We start from the raw sequence: 21,655 nt of genomic DNA, 5'->3' as shown, positions 1-21,655 counted from the left end.
TCCAGTTCTTATCTTCCTCTCTGCCATCCTGGCCGAGTGGTTGGCGTATCTGCTTTCCGGCCAGGGGGACTGCAGGTTCGGGTCCTGGCGTGGGTGTTTGTGGTTGTCTGTGGAGGTGGTGGTTGGTGGTGGATGGCATTGGTGTGGTTGCGATCAGTTGGTGGATTTGGATTGTGGGGCAGGTGCCCTCCCTCGATGAGTCTTTGGACTCCCTTGTAGTGTCAAATAATAATAATAATATATCATCTACTCCCACTGCCTTTCCACATTTCAGGCTTTTGATGGTGTTTTATATTTCAAGTATGGCTATATATTCCTGATTGCATGTCTGGTCAGTGTTTTTTACCACTGTGCTGTCATATTTTTTCAGTTTATCAAATTTTTCAAATAATTACTCCATACAGCAAGGATATCTTTTTCTCCAGTTTTCATGTCACCTTTGTTATCTCTGATTCCTTTTACAACACTCTTTCCTCCATTTCTGAGCTTTTTCAAACTGCCAGAATACTTTCCCACCTTCCTGATATTTATTTTCTATGTTCTTACCAAAGTCTTCTCATGACTTTTGTTTAGCTAGTTTTACAGTGATTAGGTTTCTTATATTTTTCTCTGTATTCTCTAAGAGTACAGTGAATAAGCTGACTTATTCACCAGGAACTTTTGCTATGCTCTCTTCTTTTCCTTCACTGCCTCTTTAACTTCAGTTCTGATTTTTCTATCCTTGAATTTGGCAATGCTTTAACAATAACGTCATCACATCCCCCTCATGCTGAATCAATCAATGTTTTTTTTCAGGGCTTGCCATTGAATCTCTAAAGGTTTGGTTCCTGTTATCAAGTTCTTTCATTTTTTCTTGAATAACGTTTGTGTATTTTAGTCTACAGTTCACATCTGAGAGCGGTTCAACTTTTATTTGCTTTAAAACTTCCTTACATGTTCTTTTCAATATATCCAATTTTATCCTGCTCAAGACTAAATAGTGATCACTTCCCATTTCAAATCCTCTGTACACTCTAGTATCTTGTACCAGTGAGGAAACATCACTATCAACAATAACGTAATCAGTGAGACTTTTCCTATCAGTCAATCATTTGCTACTCTGCTATTTAGATCTCCAACAAGGACCAACTTTTCCTTTTTCATTGTGTCAGTTGCTTTCTCTAAAACCTCAAATTCCTACATTTTTACCTTAGTAGAACCTTCTGTGGGACCATAGTCACAAATAAGTCTTTGTCCATTTCCCCATTCTGATATTTGCCTACATCACTACTTGATATTGCTTGCCATTCAAGAAGATGAATCTCATATTTCGTGTTGAATACTATAGCTACTCCTTCTTTTCCCTGATTGTTATTGCCTGTATATAGCATTTCATATTTATTACTGGAAAGATCTGACCAGTTTTTGTCTTTTTTCGTTTTAGCCACCCGTATTATGTCAATCTGGTACTTATCCAATTCTTCTGCAAGTTCCATTTCTTTGGCATTCGGGCCTCTTATGTTGATAGCACCGATCTTGAACTCTGGAATGTGTTTCAGGATTTATTCCAGTAGCTGAGTTTTTGGTATTCACCCTGGTTCCCTGCTGAAAACAACGGGAGCCTTGTTTAATTGCACTACTCCCCAACCAGCATGAAATTCTGTCATGTTATACAATCAGTTTACTGTGTTTTAAGCCAATAAGAATACAATTTTGTCAAATAAATCCCAAATTGCCAACCCATCCTCATTTGTTCAGTATCCAAGTAGATAACTATCAGGTCCACCATGAGAAGTTGAGGATTGAACATTAGGTCAGAAGCCCTGGTCAGTTCTCTGCATTCCTTTAAAGACTATGTAGAGATCTCCTCTGTTATACAGCTTTGATCCTTAAGCACCCATGAAAAATTTCATCCTGTATTACTGTTTCAGAAGTTTGTAAATGTTATACATATCACCTCTCTTTCTCCTGTTTACTAGTGTCTGTAATCTGCAAATTCTTAATCTATTTTTTATAATCAGTATTCCATAATCCTTATATTATTTTTAACACTCTCGTTTGCACTCTCTTCACTGTATCAGAATCACAAAATAAACTAGGAGCCCATACCTGAGCACAATAGTTCAAGTGGGGCCTTATCAAGGCTTTGTAAAGAGGCAAAATGACTTATCTTTTTTATATATAGTGAAACCTGTATGGTATCTAGAATTATGGAATAACACATATGCTACAGTAAATAACTTTTTTTATTATGTAATATTCATTTTATGCATCATAAGACATATGATCATTTCATTTCATTTTATGTATCATAAGACATATCATTACAACTAACGAAAAACAATAGGAATTGAATTCAAATAGCAAAAATCAGTTGTGCACATGCTTAAATTGGAATCCCTCTACGTCTACCGTCGCATGTTCATGGATTAGGAACTATTGGGCTGAAATTATCATTAATAAAATTAAATTAAAATGTAGCAGATAAGTTATTGAGTTAAGTTAATAACTCAATTTACTGTGAAGTATGGCTTCAGCTCTTTCTTTGTATAACTGTTCATTTTTATATGTGTATTTGTGTAGTAACTTAGTGTTTTGCCATTGGATCTTGTGGTTAGTATTTTCAATTCCATGTTGTGCAAGGCCAAATTTCTGAAGTTTGATAAGGTAGATGTGGTCTTGATGTTCAGAGATACATTTATTTATAGATCTTCCTGTTTGTCCATAGTAAGACAAGTTACACAAGCATGGTACTTGGTATATGCCAGGTAGTATCATTGTTGAGATTTTGTCTTTTGGAGAAGGTGGCAAGTTATGAATTTGGTTGATGGGTTTGTAGGTAGCAATGAGTTGATATTTTCTCATAATTTTTGCCACACATTCAGAGATGCCTTCAATGTATGGAATAGGAGTCCTGTGGACTGCTGCTTGTCTTGATTGATTTGTAGGAGAGTGGTTTAATTTTTTTGGGTTGTCCTTGGATTATATCCATTTAGTAAGGCTATTTTTTTTTTTATATATATAATTTCCAATTCTTATTTTAGGGATTCTTCAGAAGAATAAATCTTGTGTGTTCGGGATACTAAAGATTTTATGATGTCATATTTTTGAGATGGATGGTGAGCTGATGTATTATGGATATAATGACCTGAAAAAGGTGGGTTTTGGTAGACAGAAGTGGAAATGGATTCATCTTGATTGCGCTGGATGTGTACATGAAGAAAGGAAATACCTATTGATGAATTCTTTTTTAGTGTGAACTTGATATTGAGTATGCAGGGTTGGTTTTTTGTAGAAATGAGTAGAATTCAGGTTCTCTGTGACTCCAAACTGTAAAGACATCATCAATGTGGCATAGCCACATTGTTGGTTTCGGGTCAATAGTGAAAATTCTGCCTTCTAGGTGTTCAAGAAAAAAGTTGACTAAGTTAAGTGATAAGGGTAAGAAACAGCCCATTGCTGTTTCTTCCTCTTGTTTATATAATGGATTATAACCAGGTTTAAAATAGCTTGGTATCTTTAACATATATATATATATATATATATATATATATATACACATACAGGGTGTTCGGGATAAATTTGACATATTTATAATTAATTATATTTTTCCGTAAGTTACATGTATTAACACACACTTCTCTTCATTTAAAAGTTTGGACCCTTATTCATTCACATACAAGATGTCAGAAAGGATGAATAGCTGGAACCCACCTGAATCATGGAAGAGAATAACTTGTATCATGATGATTCGTGCCCGCCATCAAAATAAGGATATTACGACTGCTGCCCAATGCTCCCTGAATACAGTAAAAACAATCAGGCATGAACTAGAGACTTGCAATGGTGACTACGAGGATGTAGCAAGAAGAAAGATCCCTAGCAGACGATCTGATTGCGTTCGTACAGCAGAATTCCTCGCAAATCTGCAGGAACAGGTGTTGAAGAACCCTGGCATTGGAATTCGGGCTTTGTTCGTGGAGTTGCTAACTGTAGTCAAGCCCTGGATAACAAGGGTAGCCAATGGTAGGCCGTATGTATGGCAGCAGGATTCGGCCCCTTGCCACACCTCTGGGAAAAGTCAAAAATGGTTGTCTGAAAATTTCTACGACTTCACCAGTCCAAATGTTTGGCCTCCAAACTCCCCAGACCTTAACCCCATGGATTATTTTGTATGGGGCGCAGTTGAAAAAGACACCAATCGCACTTCCAGTAATACAAAAGCCCAGTTAATGGATAAAATTAAAACAGTTTTTGCGGCCCTTCCCAGGGAGACTGTAGCATCAGCTTGTTCGAGGTTCCGAAGCAGAATTGAAGCTGTGATCGATGCTAATGGTGGTTATTTTGAGTAAATCTTGTTGATAGTATTGTAATTAACTCTGCCTGTAATGTTTTTTTGTCAATTCATTAAATTTAATAGATACAAATAAGATTTTCTTTTTCCTTACGAAACTGTCAAATTTATCCCGAACACCCTGTGTATATATATATATATATATATATATATATACGATTTTTTTTTTTTTTAATCGTTCCATGTGAAGTAACCTGATGTGATTGCAAATTTGAATAATTCCAATTGTTAAGCCCAAAATTTCCAAATTTTGGAAAGTTTGGGGTTAACAATTCTATTGTTTCTTTGTAAGGGATATTAGTGAAGAGAGAGAGACAATATTAAAGCTTACTAACATGCCGCTATCTGCTAGATTAATGTCTTTTATCCTTGTATGAAATTCTGTGGAATTTTTTTTATCAAAGAGGTTGAGTGACCAATGAGGGGACAGAGAAGGTTAGACAGGAATCTTGATATTTTATATGTGGGACTGACTATAGAATCAACAGTAGTCCTGAGAGGACAGTTACTGGATGAAACAAAATCCATGGATGAAGAAACCATCAAAAGACTCAAAACATACCATGCAAGACCTCCCAGAATATGTGGTTCACTAAAATTACATAAAAGTAAGTGTCCACTAAAGCCTATTGTGGATTCTATAGTCAGTCTCACAAACCAGCTTTTTCAGGTCGTTATATCCATAATACATCAGCTCACCATCCATCTCAAAAACATGGCATCATAAAATTTTTAGTATCCAGAGCATACAAAATTTGTTCTTCTGAAGAATCCCTATAACAAGAATTGGAAATTATCAAAGAAACAGCCTTACTAAATGTATATAATCTGAGGACAACCTAAAAAATATTAAACCACTCTCCTACAAATCAACCCACAGGACTCCCATTCCATACATTAAATGCATCTCTGAATGTGTAGGACAAAAATTATGAGAAAATATCAACTCATTGCTACTCACAAATCCATCAACCAAATTCATAACTTGCTACCTTCTCCAAAAGACAAGCTCTCATCAATGATGCTATCTGGCTTGTACCATGTTCATATAACTTGTCTTACTATGGACAAACAGGAAGATCTATAAATAAACGTATCTCTGAACATCAAGACCACATCTGCCTTATCAAACCTCAAAAATCTGGCCTTGAATAACATGGAATTAAAAATGCCAACTACAGGATCCAATGGCAAAATGCCAAGTCACACATAGATCCACATATAAAAATGATTGGTTATACACAGAAAGAGCTGAAGCCATACTTCATAGATCTAATCTTAATCGAAACGACTGTTTCACTATTCCAAAATGTATTCAATTTTTATCCTCAATTGTATTCAATAATTTATCTGCTATATTTTAATTAAATAAATTAATTTTAATTTCGTCCCAATTGTTCTTAATCCATGAACACACGACTGTGGTTAGTGTGGATAGATGTAGAGGGATTTCAATTTAATCATGCACACTGGTTTTTGTTTTTTGAATTCAATTCCTATTGTTGTTCGTTAGTTGTCCTGATGATGTCTTATGATACATAAGATGAAATATTTACACAATAAAAAAAAGTTATTTACTGTAGCATATGTATTATTCTATAGTTCTGTATCTTTACATGTTAAAGTTTGTTTCAGCATTTCAGTTATCTTTTTGAGTTGTATTTGCAAACTTTGCTACATGACCCCCTGAACTTCAACTTCTTATCTACTAACACTCCCAGATCCTTAGCTTGATCACAGTTTACTACCATGTTTCTGCCAATATAAGACAACATTGGATATGTAATCACACCAGAGTGCATCACTTGACTTTTACTGACATTGAATTGACATCCATTTTTCCATGCCAACAATTCCAGCCTATTCAAATCACTGTAAGTACTGCATGTCAGTGACACTCCTGATTACCCTACCTATCTTTGCATCATTAGCAAATAGCTGTATGTCACCTGTCAAATCCTTCCAAATATCATTAATGTACAGATTGAATAAAAAGTGGACCAAGGACTGATTCTTGTGGTACACCACTAGTTTTTTTTTTTTTTTTTTTTAAATCTTTGTACTGGTTATGGGCAGTACATCATGTCCAGACTTGATATAGGCCTAAGTCTTTACAAGTGTTTGATGTAACTGGTAAAGCTCAACTTCTAGCCTTCAGTAGATTTATTTATAAGGAAGATATTATAGAACAGCTTTTATTTTGTTGACCACTCCCGGAAACAACGAAGGGCCAAGATATTTTTTATGTTGTTGATCATCATCAAATTCCTGACATGTAGTACTATCATATCCTGTACACCCCTAAAGGGGTGTACAGGATATGATAGTACTACATGAAAAATTTACATCATTACTAACTTCCTATCTACAATTTTCCTCCAAATCAGTCTGTTACTTGTCAAGATGCCAACATTATCAGATCTTATATTGCCATTATCTAAGGCACTTTGTACTGTATCAATCCGCCTATATTTTGGTCTTCCACTGGATCGTTTTCCTGCCAACCTGTCAGAGAACACTAGTTTTGCTAACCTTTGGTTGCCCATTCTGTTTAAGTGACCATACCACCTGAGATTAGCTCTGTTAATGCATTCCTGGATGCTGACATTGTCAAGTTCTTTCCTAATATCCTCGTTTTTAATATGATATTGCCATTGATGCCTTCTGTTCACGCCTTAATCTTTCTGAGGACTCTCATATCTCTAGTCTTTGGTAAAGTGTTTTACTTCTGACCCAGCTCTCAGATCCATAAGTTAAAACTGGTTTGAACACTGTATTGTATACAGCTAACTTAGTGTTCCGACTAATTTCTCTTTTATTCCATATGAATTTATTCAATTGACTTCCTACCATACCAGCTTTGTTGATTCTGTTATCTATTTCCATATTTAATTTACTATCTTCACTAAAAATCATGCCTAAATAGCTGAAAAGTTTTACTTGTTCCACAGGTTCTCCGTTCAAAACACAGTTGACATTTTCAATGATTCTACCTATTTTCATTGTCTTTGTCTTTTTTGTTGCTGACCTTCATACCATATCTATTACAACAATTATTCAATTTAGTCAGGGAATCTTGCAAACTTGTAGCGGATTTATTTAGAAGTATAACATCGTCCGCTATTAAACAGAATGGGCGAGGAAAGATTAGCAAAACAAGTGTTCTCTGCCAGGTTGGCAGCAAAACGACCCAGAGGAAGACCAAGATAAAGGTGGATTGATACGGTACAAAGTGCCTTAGACGATATAAATATAAGATCTCATAATGTTGGAGTCTTGACAAGTAACAGACTGATTTGGAGGAAAATTGTAGATAGAAAGTTAGTAATGATGTAATTTTTTTCATGTAGTACTATCATATCCTGTACATCCCTTAAGGGTACATGGCAGGAATTTGATGATGACATCGTCCGCTTAAAGCAAAGAGCTGACATTAACATCTTCAATTCTGATATCATGTTTATTACCACTTTCCTTCATAATGTGATCCATATAGATAATGAATAACAGAGGAGATAATGTACATCCTTGTCTCACACCAGATTTAATATTAAACCATATTCCTGTACTTCCTTCAATTCTAACTGCTGACTTACAACTCAAATAAAGACTAAGTATTGCTTGATATAATGCCCCATTGACACCATATAACTGCAGCGTACTGAATAGCTTCTCTCCTGGCACCCTGTCATATGCCTTTTCCAAATCAACAAAACTTAAATACAGATCTTTGTTATATTCCCATGCTTTCTCGACTATTTGTCGTAAAGTGAAGATCTGATCCTGACAGCCTCTATTTGGCCTGAATCCAGCTTGTTCTTCACCAAGCTTTACTTCCAGTTCTTCTCAACCAATTCTCAAATATACTGGCATAAATCTTGCCCAGAACACTCAGTAGGGAAATACTTCTGTAATTCTCACATTCAGTTTTATTTCCCTTTTTATATATGGGTACTATTAGAGCTCTACTCCAGTCATCAGAAATTTGTTCCTCTATCCAGGCCTTTTGAACTATGATGTGCAGCCACTGAAAGACTTTTATACCACCATAGTTCAGCATTTCTGGTCGAATATCATCTATTCCTGCTGCCTTTCCACATTTCAAGGCTTTGATGGCTTTTTCTACTTCACGTATGGATATGTATTCCTGACTGTATGCCTGTTGACTGTTTTTTACCACTGTGCTATCACTGTTTGTTTCATTTAGCAATTTTTCGAAGTAATTACTCTATACTTCAAGAATATCTTTTTCTCCCGTTTTCATGTCACCTTTATCATCTCTAACTCCTTTTATAGCAAACTTTCCTCCATTTCTAAGCTTCTTCAACATCCTCCGAATATCTTACCACCTTCTTGATATTTATTTTCTATGTTCTTGCCAAAGTCCTCCTATGACTTGTTTAGCTAGTTTTACAAAGTGTTTAGCTTTCTTACATTTGTCTTCTCTAAGAGCACAAGCTGACTTATTTGCCAAGAACTTTTGATATGCTTTCTTCTTTTCCTTCACTGCATCTCTAACTTCCTGTGTCCACCATGGAATTCTGATTTTTCTATTCTTGCAGACAACCTCACCACATGCCTCTCTGGCTGAATCAGTCAGGGTTTGCCACTGAATCTCCAAGGTTTGGTTCTTGTTCTCAAACTCTTTCATTTTTTCTTCAATAATCTTTGTGTATTTTACTTTACAGTTCACATCTGACAGCTGCTCAACTTTTATTCGCTTTAAAACTTTCTTACATGTCATTCTTTTCAATATGAAATTCCATTTTATCCTGCTGAAGACTAAATAATGATCACTTCCAATTTCAAATCCTCTGTACACTCTGGTATCCTGCACCAGGGAGAAAACATCACTATCAACAATAACATAGTCAATGAGACTTTTCTTATTTCTTGCCTCTTCTTTCCATGTGAATTTGTGCACATTTTTATGTTGGTACATAAAATTTTTTAGTATGTCTGACAATCACTTCCTACCCTATTTAGCTCCCCAACAAGAACCAGCTTTTCCTTTTTCATTGTGTCAGTAGCATTCTCTAGAGCCTCAAAAAAATTCCTCCACTTTTACCATAGTATAGCCTTCTGTGGGACCATAGGCACAAATAAGTCTCATTGTCCAGTTCTCCATTCTGATATTTACCCATATCACTCTACTTGAGACTGCCTGCCATTCAAGAAGATTAGCCTCATATTTAGTGTTGAATACTATGGCTACTCCTTCTTTTCTTTGATTTTCATTGCCTGAATATAACATTTTGTATTTATTGCCCAGGAAGATCTCACCCAGTTTTTGTTTTTTTTGTTTCAGTCACCTCTATTATGTCGATCTGGTATTTATCTAATTCCTCTGCTAGCTCCATTTTTTTGCAATTCAGGCTTATGTTGATAGTACCGATCTTTAACGCCAGTGATTTTGAGTTGGGGTGTGTTTTCAGATTTGTTCCAGTAGCTGACTTTTCGCTGTTTGCCCTGGTTCCCTGGCAAAAACAACTGGGGCGTCGCCCGGTTGTTTAACTGGGCGACGCCCCAGCTGGCATGAAATTTTGTCATGTTGTACCATCATTTTTTATATTGGTTTAAGCCAATAAGGATGCAATTTGGTCGGCTAAATCCCAGATTGCCAGCCCATCCTCGTTCGTTCGGTATCCAGGTAGATACCCAACAGGGTTCACCACGATAAGGTGAGGATTGGACATTAGGTCAGAAGCTTTGCTTTGTTCTCCGCTTTCCTTTAAAGGCTATGTGGAAGTCTCCTCTCAATTATACAGCTTTGACCCTTAAGCACCCTGATGTTGTTGATAATTACTTTAATCGCCATAACTTGTCTTGAGATTCTTGAATCAGTATTTGCACGGATGGTGCCCGCTCGATATCAGGAAAATAAAAGGATTTGTTATGCTGGCTCAAAATAAGAATCCTAGAATTATTTTTGTACATTGTTTTCTCCATAGAGAAGTAATAGCATCAAAATCATTGGTATCTGAGCTTAAAAAATTACTAGACGAGGCTATCAAAATAGTCAATTATATAAAAGCCAGGCCGTTACAATCGAGATTGTTTGCAGCACTATGGAAGCTTCTTACACGCAGTTGTTAATACGTACAGAAGTGAGATGGTTATCTCATGAATAAGTTTTATCAAGATTTTATGAACTAAAAGAGGAAATTCTAATTTTTTTGACAACTCAACAATCTGAGTTATCAGATTTTCTTAGCGACGAGCTTTGGTGCAGTAAGGTTGCATTTCTTGCTGATTTATTTCAATCTTTAAATACACTTAATAAAAGTATGCAGGGAGACTGTGAAAACATTCTTACTTCCACTGACAAAATTAATGAATTCAAGGAAAAACTAATGCATTGGGAAGAAAGAATCAGAAAATAAAATGCAGTAAATATGTTTGAACCTAACGAAAAAGTGTAAACAGAATGAAAATCTAATAGATCCGATTTTACAAACCTTAAGATTACTAAATACAAATTATTGAAAGATATTTTTCCTCACTTGACATATCATCCTTTGATTGAATAAGTGATCTGTTTGTCTTAAGCATGTGTAAATGGGGAAATTTAAAGATTAAAGAAGAGGACGAATTAACAGATATAAGAAATGACAGAGGTTTAAAACTAAAACATTCAACAATAGATAATACTTCGTTTTAGTTATCTCTAAGAAATGAATTTCCCAATATTACCAAAAAAAAGCAATATAAGTACTTCTTCCATTTTGCACGTCATATTTGTACGAATCAAGCTTTTCTGCAATGAATATTATTAAGAACAAAAATAGATCGTGGCTGGAAGCCTTGGAAGATGATTTAAGAGTATGCCTATCTAAAATTCGACCTTGCACAGAAGACATTCTGAAACAACATCAAGCTCAGATATCTCATTAAAATTAACTGCAAGTATGTATATTATTTAATACATTTAATATTAATTTGAAAAAATTATAAAAAATTTAAAAAATAATTTTGAGTATTGGTTTTCTTACTCAAAATGTCAAAAATATAGTTTAAATTTTTTTGGAGCAAAAAGGATAAGTAATTACTATTATTAATATCTTCTGTGTGTAAATCAATCAAAATTATGCCTATTTTTTGCCAGATCATCAAAAAAATTAAAAGAATATATTTTTAGTGTGCTGCAGAATTTTAATAATTAGTCCAGGTCTTAGAGTAATAATTAAAATGGATACACTCACAACAAAACCCATAGAGATCCAAAAAGGAGTAATGCAAGGATAACATATATCTAGATGAAGTTGTATAGAAAGCAAGTGATGAAAATAAGGAGGAATAGAACTACCATCTCAGCCACCCTAAATGGAGAACAAGTAGACAACTTCATATATCTTGAATCAAAACTAACAGAAACAATAGATGAACTTGAAACAATCAAACACAGAATAGCGATAGGATGGACCACCATGGGAAAATTACAGAAAATCTGGAAAAACAAACAAGATATCTAAGCAAGCCAAAATCAAATTATATGAATCAATAATTATTATACCAACAGTCATCTATGGAGCAGAAGCATGGACAGTTAAGAAAAGAGAGGAGAAAAAACTGCTGGCATTTGAAATGAAATGCTTAAGAAAAATAAATAGAACAAGTTGGATAGAAAAGAAAAGAAACAGCACAGTCAGACAAGAATTATTGTATAAAAAGACAATAATAATATGGTTTGGCCACACTGTACGCATGGACACAGACAGGCTTCCTAATGTCCTAATCATTACTTTTCCAACTGAAAAAAGAAGACCTGGTAGACCAAGAATTGCCTGGCTGAAATTAATAAAGAACATTTCAGGATGCAGAACATATAAGGAACAGCAAGGAATAGAGAAGACTGGAAGATCTTGCTCAAGGGAAGACTCAACCTGTCTTAAACGGAAGAGAAGAAAGATGAAGATATACAAATTATATAAATACATACCCTTCCCTCCTTTGAGGGTACATATCAGGAATTTGAATGATATAATATGTTAAAATGGCTGTGATGAATATGATATCAGTTTTTAATTTTTAAGCAGTTATATACAGTACATGATGTGTATACACACACACACAATGCACCATAAACATGCTAGGTTAACTGCTTTCACACATTTGCTTGTAAGATTAGTAATCTTTCTTATAGAGTCTTTCTATAAGTGACTGAAATGCTAACTAGGTTTGTCTCTTATGGCCATGCCATTACTGATTTCAAACTAAAGTATTAATTAAATTCAAAGAAACCTTAATCACTATTATAGCTGCAGTCAGTAATTTGGAAATCAGTCTGGATATACTCCATGTGTATCCAGAAATCATTTAATAAATGAAATATTATTTAAAGTAATTATATACATAACTCATCTAGGTAACATATACTGGTGTCCAAAAGCTAAGGACGAACTGTTTTTACTTGTATATGAAAAATTTTTCACAACTACAGCCCAAATGTGGACATAATTTTTTTTTGTCAGCACACTAATAAATTATATTACACATAAAATGTGTTCTAAAATTTTTACAAATTAAATTGCAATATATTTTTGGCAAAAGTTACAAATTTCCTAAGGACATAGTTAAGGGATTAATGTACAGTGCTTACGGAAAGCTATGCAGAGAGACATTTCAATATGGAATATGTCCACCCTGAACTGCGATGCAGCTCTCACAATGTCGTACCATGCTTAGCACCAAGTGATTCAGGGGTTCTAGAGGCAAACTGACCCACTCCACCTTCAGAGCAAGGCCTTGTTTGTTTTCTGGAGGGGATTTTGGAATATCAGCGTGTTACATCTTGAATATGTTGTATGGGAAGATCCGCCGAGACTTTATAGTTTCTATATTCGGCATGAAACTTTTGTAGTTTCTATATATTCGGCTTTGAAATAATGTTGGATTCAATATCCTCTTAATTTGAATAATGTTCTATGGGGTTGTGATCTGGAGAGTGTGCTGGCCACTGGATTTGATTAATATCATCTATCTCCAGAAGTATCTGCACTGCTCATATACAATGTGGAGTGTGGCATTGTCATTCATAAAAAATGAATTCTTTGCTTGCAGCACTAAGGAACAATTGAACATGACATTGAACTTTGTTGCAATATCATTCACCAATCATGGTCCCTTTTTCCAGCACTTGTAGCTTGGTGCATCCATTAAGCATAATGCCTCCCTTAGCATTGCCATATCTATCCCTTTCAAGAACATTCTCATGATGGTAAGCAGTACCACCTTCATCTCAGATCAAGTGTCATCTAGATTCGGTGAAAAGACTAAAATGACTCATCTGTAAAGAATACATTAGCCCGTTCGTGTCTTGTCCAAGTTTTATGAATGCAACACCACTGAAAACTTTCTCTATAATGAACTCTGGATAAAGTGATACAGACTAGGCCTTCAGGCTTATAGGCCTACATGTTGCTGATGTCTTGCCACAGTTTGTTGAGATATCTGCGTACTGTGCTTAAATGGAGCCAACTTCTAAGCTGTGGTGTGTTAATTACATTTTGCTGTTATAACTAAAAATTTGTCTTCATACTCCATGGTAGAGTGAGGGGGGGGGGGGAATCTCTTAGCAAACATTTGGAACACATTCCATTGGTTTGAAATACTGCCCAGAGCCTGGATACAATGCTATGTGAGATTTCAAACTCTGGCAATATCAGTAATTCTGTGGCCTCAAAGCTTTCCAATAATTCTTTCCCATCACCTAGATGTCTCAAAGACATCTAGGTGATGTCTTTGAGACATTACAAGACATCCGAGTGTGCAACTTTATTCCTTCAAACACAATTTGCCTAGTGCAGCCTTTTTCCTTTTATCCTGTTGAGTGCTACCTCATGACCCCTTTGCACATGATTCAAAAATTTGAACGTCTACCTTCTTTCTACTCGAAATCATCAGTTATACAAATTGCCAATAGCTGATTTGTCTGAATTTGTGGTTATGATCTTCAGAAATAGTGTTCATCCTTAGGTTTTGAACACCAGTGTATAAATCACTCTCATACACTTTCTCTTAAATTATATTGTACAGACAAATAAAGATTGATGTACATTGAGTTCAAGCAAATTTTCAATGGTTAGTTCTCCAATTGTACTGAACAGAGTAACTAATATCAAATGCCTCTTCTGCATCCAGAGTTCAAAGTTTATTACCAGTCATCCATTCCACTTTCAACTTTAGACAGAAGAATTTGACTGAAGTAACAAGATAGTCTTAACTTTTAGTATTTGAGAGAATACTGAAACAAACAATACTTCCATTCAAAATGAAGAATATAAATTTTTACATGACATAATGGAAGTACATATATCTGTTTCTTCTGTTCCAGTCACTGATGACAGCAGGAATTATCAAATACTGTTCCATCACTTCATCAATTGAATGGGTTTTTCTAAAAAGTAGCTAGAAAATATCATCATATATCTGTGTCTGTGTACTTAAATAAAACCTCCATTTTATTACTAAAATTTATGGAAATTCTGGGTCCATCTTATTCCATATCTTCACATTTACCTCTCTGTCTCTCTCTGTGCTAGCTTTCAGCTCCTCAGCTTGGAATGATAGCATAGAAAGATAGCTGTTATTCTCTCAGTGATCTTCATTGCTAGTCCAACAAATACCATTGATAGTCCAACAAATGCCATGTGATATCATGCAGATTGCTTTAGTCACATCCTGGTTTATTGCTCTATGCTTGGCAGTATTGCTCTCAACATGTTCCTTTGTCCAGAACTAAATATTCTCTAAACAAATTTATTGAAATATATTATTATTTACACTTCAGTATATTCCTTGCTCTGTGCATCTAAAAAAATCTTCTGTGCACTGAAGAAAATTAGTTTTGAAGCTTTGCTTGAAAATAGCCCCTGAGCATTAAAGTAAACTTCCTGCTGTAGTATTCTTTCTTATCCTGAACTATTATTGCTCTACCCTTAAGTTTTCATAATGAATAAATTGAGAGTCCTTTTCAGAGTGCTTATGGTCTTTGGAATATGGAGTATGAGGACAGAATGAGAGAATGTAAGTTGCAGAGCCTCGTGAATAGGAGGATGAGGGTGGATATGATTGAGACATATAAGCTAGTCAAGGGTTGTTATCAGGTCGACATGGAAGAGATTTTTCATGGAATGGGAGGGGCATAGAACAAGAGGCCATCACTGGAAACTGCATAAGGAGGGTGTGAGCAGAGGAGTAGGTTCTTTGCATGGAGAGTGGCTGATGAGTGGAATGCATTGCCTGAGTGTGTTATGGGTGTAGACACATTGAATCGGTTTTAAAGCACAGTTGTATGAGCATTGTGTGCAATAGTGTGTACCTCCCACAATGAATCTCTGACTCCATGGAGGTCAGATATTAATAATAAACTCGGAATAGGTCAAGTTAGGAGGTGGAAATTATGTAGAGTTGCATCAAATCAAATTTGAGATATTAAAGGAGAGTTTTACACATCTTCATTCCAGCAAATAGAATAGTTAATATCTTTAAATATACTTTCACTGCAATAATTCTACTATTCTGCTTAGTAGAATTAGTACTATTAACATACTAAATGAACATAGTCTTTGAAAGCTCTGTAATTCCCCATGCAGAAGGTCTACAGAAAAGATTAGAAATGTTAGCTGAGAAAGAAGCGAAGTTCTACTTGCACTATTTTCAAGACAGAAGCTAGAAATAAGTAAAGAAATGGACTTCACTACCACTTATAGTTAGTAGGAAAAGGATTGAGTTTATGTTTGACATTGTCTTGTCACTCAGTGACTACTCTGGTGAGAGAGAAGGATTAAATTCTTGCTATACATATTGGTGTAGCAAGAACACATATCAGCCAAGACTTCTGCAACAAAACCTCAATCTGTCCTCATAGGAAGCATCTACAGCCACTTGCCTCTGGATCCTCTCTACCACTTCCTCATCATCAAGAAACCCAGGTGACCAGACCTGAGCACAGTAATCCAGATGTGGTCATATTAAGGCTTCATGAAGAGGAATAAAAACTCCCTTATATCCGCTTGTTAGCGTGTTCTTCAATAACCAAGTAGTTTGGTGAGCTATCCTGGCAATATGCTCTCTAAGTTTCAACTCTATCTACTACTAACCTCAAATCTCTGGCTTTATCAATTTCCTGGAGAACAATTTCTTCAATGTGGTACACAGCTTGTAATCTTTGTATTCCAAAATGCATAACATTACCTTTTCCACATTAAATTGACATCCATTATGTTTTGCCCATACTGTCAGCCTATTCAAATCATCCTGCAAATATATAACCTTAATTAACTATTACCCTACCCAACTTTGCATTATCAGCAAACAACTGAATATCTCCCTTCAGATTATTTCCTAAATAATTTTATATCTAAATTAAACAGCAATGGTCCAAGGGCAGAGCTCTGCAGCACACCACTGCTAGTCACTTGCCTTCTCCTGGATTCTTCTCTTCCTTATACTACTTTTTTGGTCCATCAGCCACTTTTTTATCCATATCATCAGTTTCATATACATCCCCATTTGTTGTAGTTTGTTTAATAGAGTTCCATGTGATATCTTGTCAGATGCTTCTGCAAAATCCATCGTCATATAGCCATTCCTTTTATCTGAGTCAGCTGTCGCCCTATTGTGAAAAGATAATAGATTACTAAGTCATGACCTACCCTTCACAAAGCTATGCTACCACTAGAGTGTCATTCTCATCCACCCATTCTTGAATTCTCTTTTTGACCAACTTTTCCAGTACTTTTGCCATCACTCCTGAGATACTGATTGATCTATAATTCGCTACCACAGACCTAGATGCTCCTTTTTTTCCAAAGGAATTATTTTGCCCTCTTTCCACTCTTTTGGGATGTTGCCAGAGCTGAGACTTAAACAGCTTAGTCAAAGATTATATCCCCAATTCTCCTAAAGGCTACATAATCGATTCTCCTGCACATTCTATTAAAATGTGAGCCAATATCCCATCCAATCCACAACTGTAACTGCATTCAGATTTCCTAAGTACCTCCATTTCACAGGGTTGGATTATGCCATCTGGAGGGGGGGGGGCAGCAGTAAAATTTATGTGGCTTTAAAAAGTGCTTATAGTGCAAATTCTCTACAAAGAGAATTTGCGCTTCACTATAACAAAAAAATTAAACACACATAATATGCAATTTGATATTTTTATTTCGAAACATTGCAATAATTTGCAGATATGGTTTCTTCTACTATGCAGTGACCATATTTTTTGAAAATAAAGGATGAATCAGAAATTATTTCATAATAAAAGCAAGTTGCTTTTATTTGTTTCACTAAAACTAAAGAGCTTTATAACATTTATTATAAAATATAAACATGTACGTAGCATTTTAAACAATCATATTACTTAAGAAATTTAATTTTGGTACTTTTCACAAGAATGAAGTTTTTTTAATAAATCAGGTTTGTGTTTAAAAAATTCATAAAACTGTATACAATTCATGTCCAAGTTGCATTTGGTTTCAATACATGCTTTCGGTGTTTCAATTTTTAATTGGTTTTTTTCACTGATCCACATTGTTCACTAATGGAAATACTCGTTCAGTCGGAGCAGTAAATCCAGGAAGACATAAGCAAAATTCAATGATTTTTTTAAAATGTTTTTGTCCACTCACTCCTACCACAGCTTCTACACTATACACACAATCAAGTAAAATATATACACATGCATATCAACAACGCAGGCATATATGCCGCACCACTAGCGAGTGCCGGTGAAATGACAGTTTCATGTTTCTATGGGCTATGTGCTGCACTCCAATATTCAGTTTACTATTTCAATTCACAAAATAAAGGACAAAATGGCCATTTTAGAAAAAAAATAAATCTAAAGGCAGAGCAGTGAAATAAAGGACCTATGAATTCATTGCAAACATTATGTACAAATAATTAATATTTCCTCATCCTCAATTACTGGATTTTTATAAATGCTATTTCAGAAAATTGGCATATTCACTTAGGTATTCTAAGTATGTCAAGTAGTTTCCTTTTCTATTTGATTTCATTTCAGACAAATTATGGAGACTACAACTGTGTGTTAGAAATAATTATTTTAATTTCCTGACGTTTCGACCCTCATATCAAGGACATCATCTGGAGTACACATACACACACACACACACACACACACACACACATACATATATATATACACACACACACACACACACACACACACACATATATATATATATATACACACACACACACACACACACAGACAAGCTATATTACATTTCACACAGTATGCCAAAGAGAGAATGATTTGATCAGTGGTTATTCTACTGGACTGATCTCTAGTGAGAAAAAATAAATAAATAAAATAACTACATCAAAGCTATATTCTATTTATGACAACATTGGGAAAACAATTTCATATAGATAGTTTTATTACAACAAGAGTGATGTCCTAATTTAACATGAGAGTTGTTATATTAGAATTAAGATCCTGGATTACCTATAATCGTATTTATAATTGACTTTTAGGCAGAAAGGTTATGCAGGTAGAATATGTGCCTTCCATATTCTTGGGATTTTTAGACTATCATTATTGATAAGATTAGGGTGGTTGATAAGAATTTCACAGACCTCCTTAAATTTATGTTCATACCACATTTTGGTGTAATGTAAATAACAGATGCCTTTCCAGTCAATTCTGTGTCAAGTATTCAGAGCATGATCAGAAAGGCCAGCTGTATCATAGTTATTAAATTTAATGTGCCATTTATGTTCCTTTTTTCTGATAGGAATTGTATGTCCTGTTTCCCATATATAGGGCAAATTAGAGGTGCAGTGAATATGGTATACTCCAGGGTGGGCCAGCAGAGGAAGTGGATCCTTGGATGAATTGAGTAAGTTCTTTAATTTTGCAGGAGGTTTAAAGGTGGCTTTAAGGTTGTATTTCTGTAGTATTCTGTTTATTTTGTCTGATATCTCTTTAATGTATGGAATGGTTACAGTTTTATTGTAGTCTAGTTTATTTTTGTTTTTAAGCGAGGTCTTGTGAAGAATTTTGTTGATGATAGTATTTTGGCTGTAACCAATTTTTAGAAGAGTATTGCTGATAACTTTTAATTCATCTTTTAAGTGCTTGTTCATTGGAGCAAATCTTCAAAGTCCTGTTTTTTTTTTTTTGTTTGTTTTTTTTTAGTGTGTTAATGACACCTAGTTTTTGTGTTGGATGGTGGTAGGAGTTTGTGTATATAATGACCAGTATGTGTAGGTTTCCGGTGAAGGAAAGACTGCCAGAAGGAAGATGTGTGACAAGTGTATCTAAAAAAGGAACCATATTCTGCCTTTCAATCTCAGTTGTAAATTGTATGCATTTGTGTTGTTTGTTTACGTGGCTGAGGAAAGTGTTTAATGTCTGGTGGTCATGCAACCAGATAGTAAAAACATTGTCAACATATCTAAGCCAGACTTTGGGATTTAAAGCAGAGGAATCTAAAGCATATTGCTCAAAAGCTTCCATATAAAAGTTATCAATTGGGGAGGGGGGGGGATAATGGTGAGCTTTTGAGCAATGTGCTCTAGATTCCTCTCCTTTAAAACCCAAAGTCTGGCTTAGATACATTGACTATGTTTTTGTTATCTGGTCCCATGGCTGCCAGGCATTAGACACTTTCCTGAACTGAATGAAACACAATTAGGAAAAAAGTTGGAAAGCAAGAGTGGATTCCCTAGTATATGAATAAATATTTATACAAATCACTCTGATACTATTTAAAAATTTATAGGTCATAGCAAAATATAAATATGGGTCTGTATGTCATTTTGAATACCATTCATTTAATTCTTTTAGGATTTTTAACTGCACTACTGGCTTTGATGTGTTCACACATCAGTCACAATGTGGATGCAAAGTGTCCTTTGAAATTGAAATAACATGGATAAGAAGCATAAAATGGTTGATATATTCCATTCATATGGAATATATCAACCAAAAATGTACACTATATATACTTCTGTATTTTTTTTTTTTATCATTACCATTATGTTATCATTACAGAATTTTTTTTTTCTATTTCCTCCTCTCCTTCCTCCCTATCTCACCTCAAATTATAGCCACTAACTATCAGAAGGAATGAGCATGAAAAGATTCGGAAGCAAATCAAAGAAGCCTGGGAAAGAGAAGTTAAAAAAATGGTAATTTTTGTTTATCTTGATTTTTAACAGAAATTACATTTTATATTATTACTCTGCATAGTCTAATCTTGTTTGAGCATATGAAATATATTTTTAATGTGCCATAAGTCATAACATTAAGAACTTTGCAGGATCCAGTGTTCAGTAAAATATCTTCTATATTCATATAAAGATATGTGTAAAACAAATCCAAAACAATGAAAATGTACAGGAAACAATAAAGAAATACTTTTAAAATATAAATAAAAACATTCGGTTTTTAACGATCAGAAAAGCTTCTTATTTTTAGATAACTAGGTAGTTATTAGTAGTTATTAGTAGTTGATGAATACAATTTTTATTAAGAATTATTATTATTAGCATTTTTTGTTTCTCTAAATTTTCTGAAAACATTTCTATATGTTTGCATTTGTTACCTAATCTATTGTTTAACATGCTCATGCTGGACATTGTCTGCATAGAACTCTTTAACATATGCATGTGCCACTTTCATGTTGGACAGTGCCTTTTCACAAAGTTTATGTGACACATTAGTTGCAACCTTTTTGGTAGAATTTTATTTTGTAAAATAGATATATTTGCGAACTGTGTCCTAATGGTATCTAAAATCTCAAATACAATTCGAACTGGTCTCAAGTTATATATCATCTTCAAATTCCTGACATGTATCCTCAAGGGGTGTAGACGATTGTATGATAGTACTACATGAAAAACTGACATCACCACTAACTTCCTATCTACAATTTTCCCCCAGATCAATCTGTTACCCGTCAAGACTCGAGCATTATACTATGTTAGACTCATAGGGATGTCACTTCTGAATATGTCTCTCATTTTCCCATAAAGCTATCCATCCAAGGTGAATTCTTCGTTCAATCTCTTTTCTTGGGTAATCCTCAAAGGATAACAATTGGCCCAAATATACATATGAAGTAACTTGTTCTGTTTCATGGTTTTCAACTTTGACAGCTCTATGGTTTATGTATTTATTCCTCATTATTTTTATTTTTTTCCCTATTTATTTTTAATCCAATTACTCTGGAGGCTTCATTTAGCTGATTTAGCCTTTCTTCCAGATCTTCAAGATTATCTGCTATTAGAACAATATCATCTGCAAATTTCAGATGATGCAGCCTTTCTCCATTTATGTTTATTCCT

At 34.7% G+C, this 21,655-nt stretch overlaps 1 protein-coding gene across 4 annotated transcripts in view; it reads left to right on the top strand.

Annotated features, from left to right (window-relative positions):
- Positions 1-21,655, top strand: part of LOC150101214 (rho GTPase-activating protein 45-like) — a 519,012-nt gene that overhangs the window by 252,259 nt on the left and 245,098 nt on the right. For all 4 annotated transcript variants that reach the window (XM_090401286.1, XM_090401287.1, XM_090401288.1 and 1 more), the window contains one exon: positions 20,417-20,497. In XM_090401286.1, the coding sequence (XP_090257412.1) occupies positions 20,417-20,497 (81 nt within the window). The remainder of the gene's footprint in view (positions 1-20,416; positions 20,498-21,655) is intronic.

This window comes from Typopeltis vanoorti, chromosome 12 (genome assembly GCF_054136105.1).
Source record: "Typopeltis vanoorti isolate ZY-2024b chromosome 12, IOZ_Tvanoo_1.0, whole genome shotgun sequence".
NCBI classification, from domain to species: Eukaryota; Metazoa; Arthropoda; class Arachnida; order Uropygi; family Thelyphonidae; genus Typopeltis; species Typopeltis vanoorti.
Note: the sequence above shows the minus strand (reverse complement) of the source record. Positions and strands in the feature narration are given on the sequence as shown.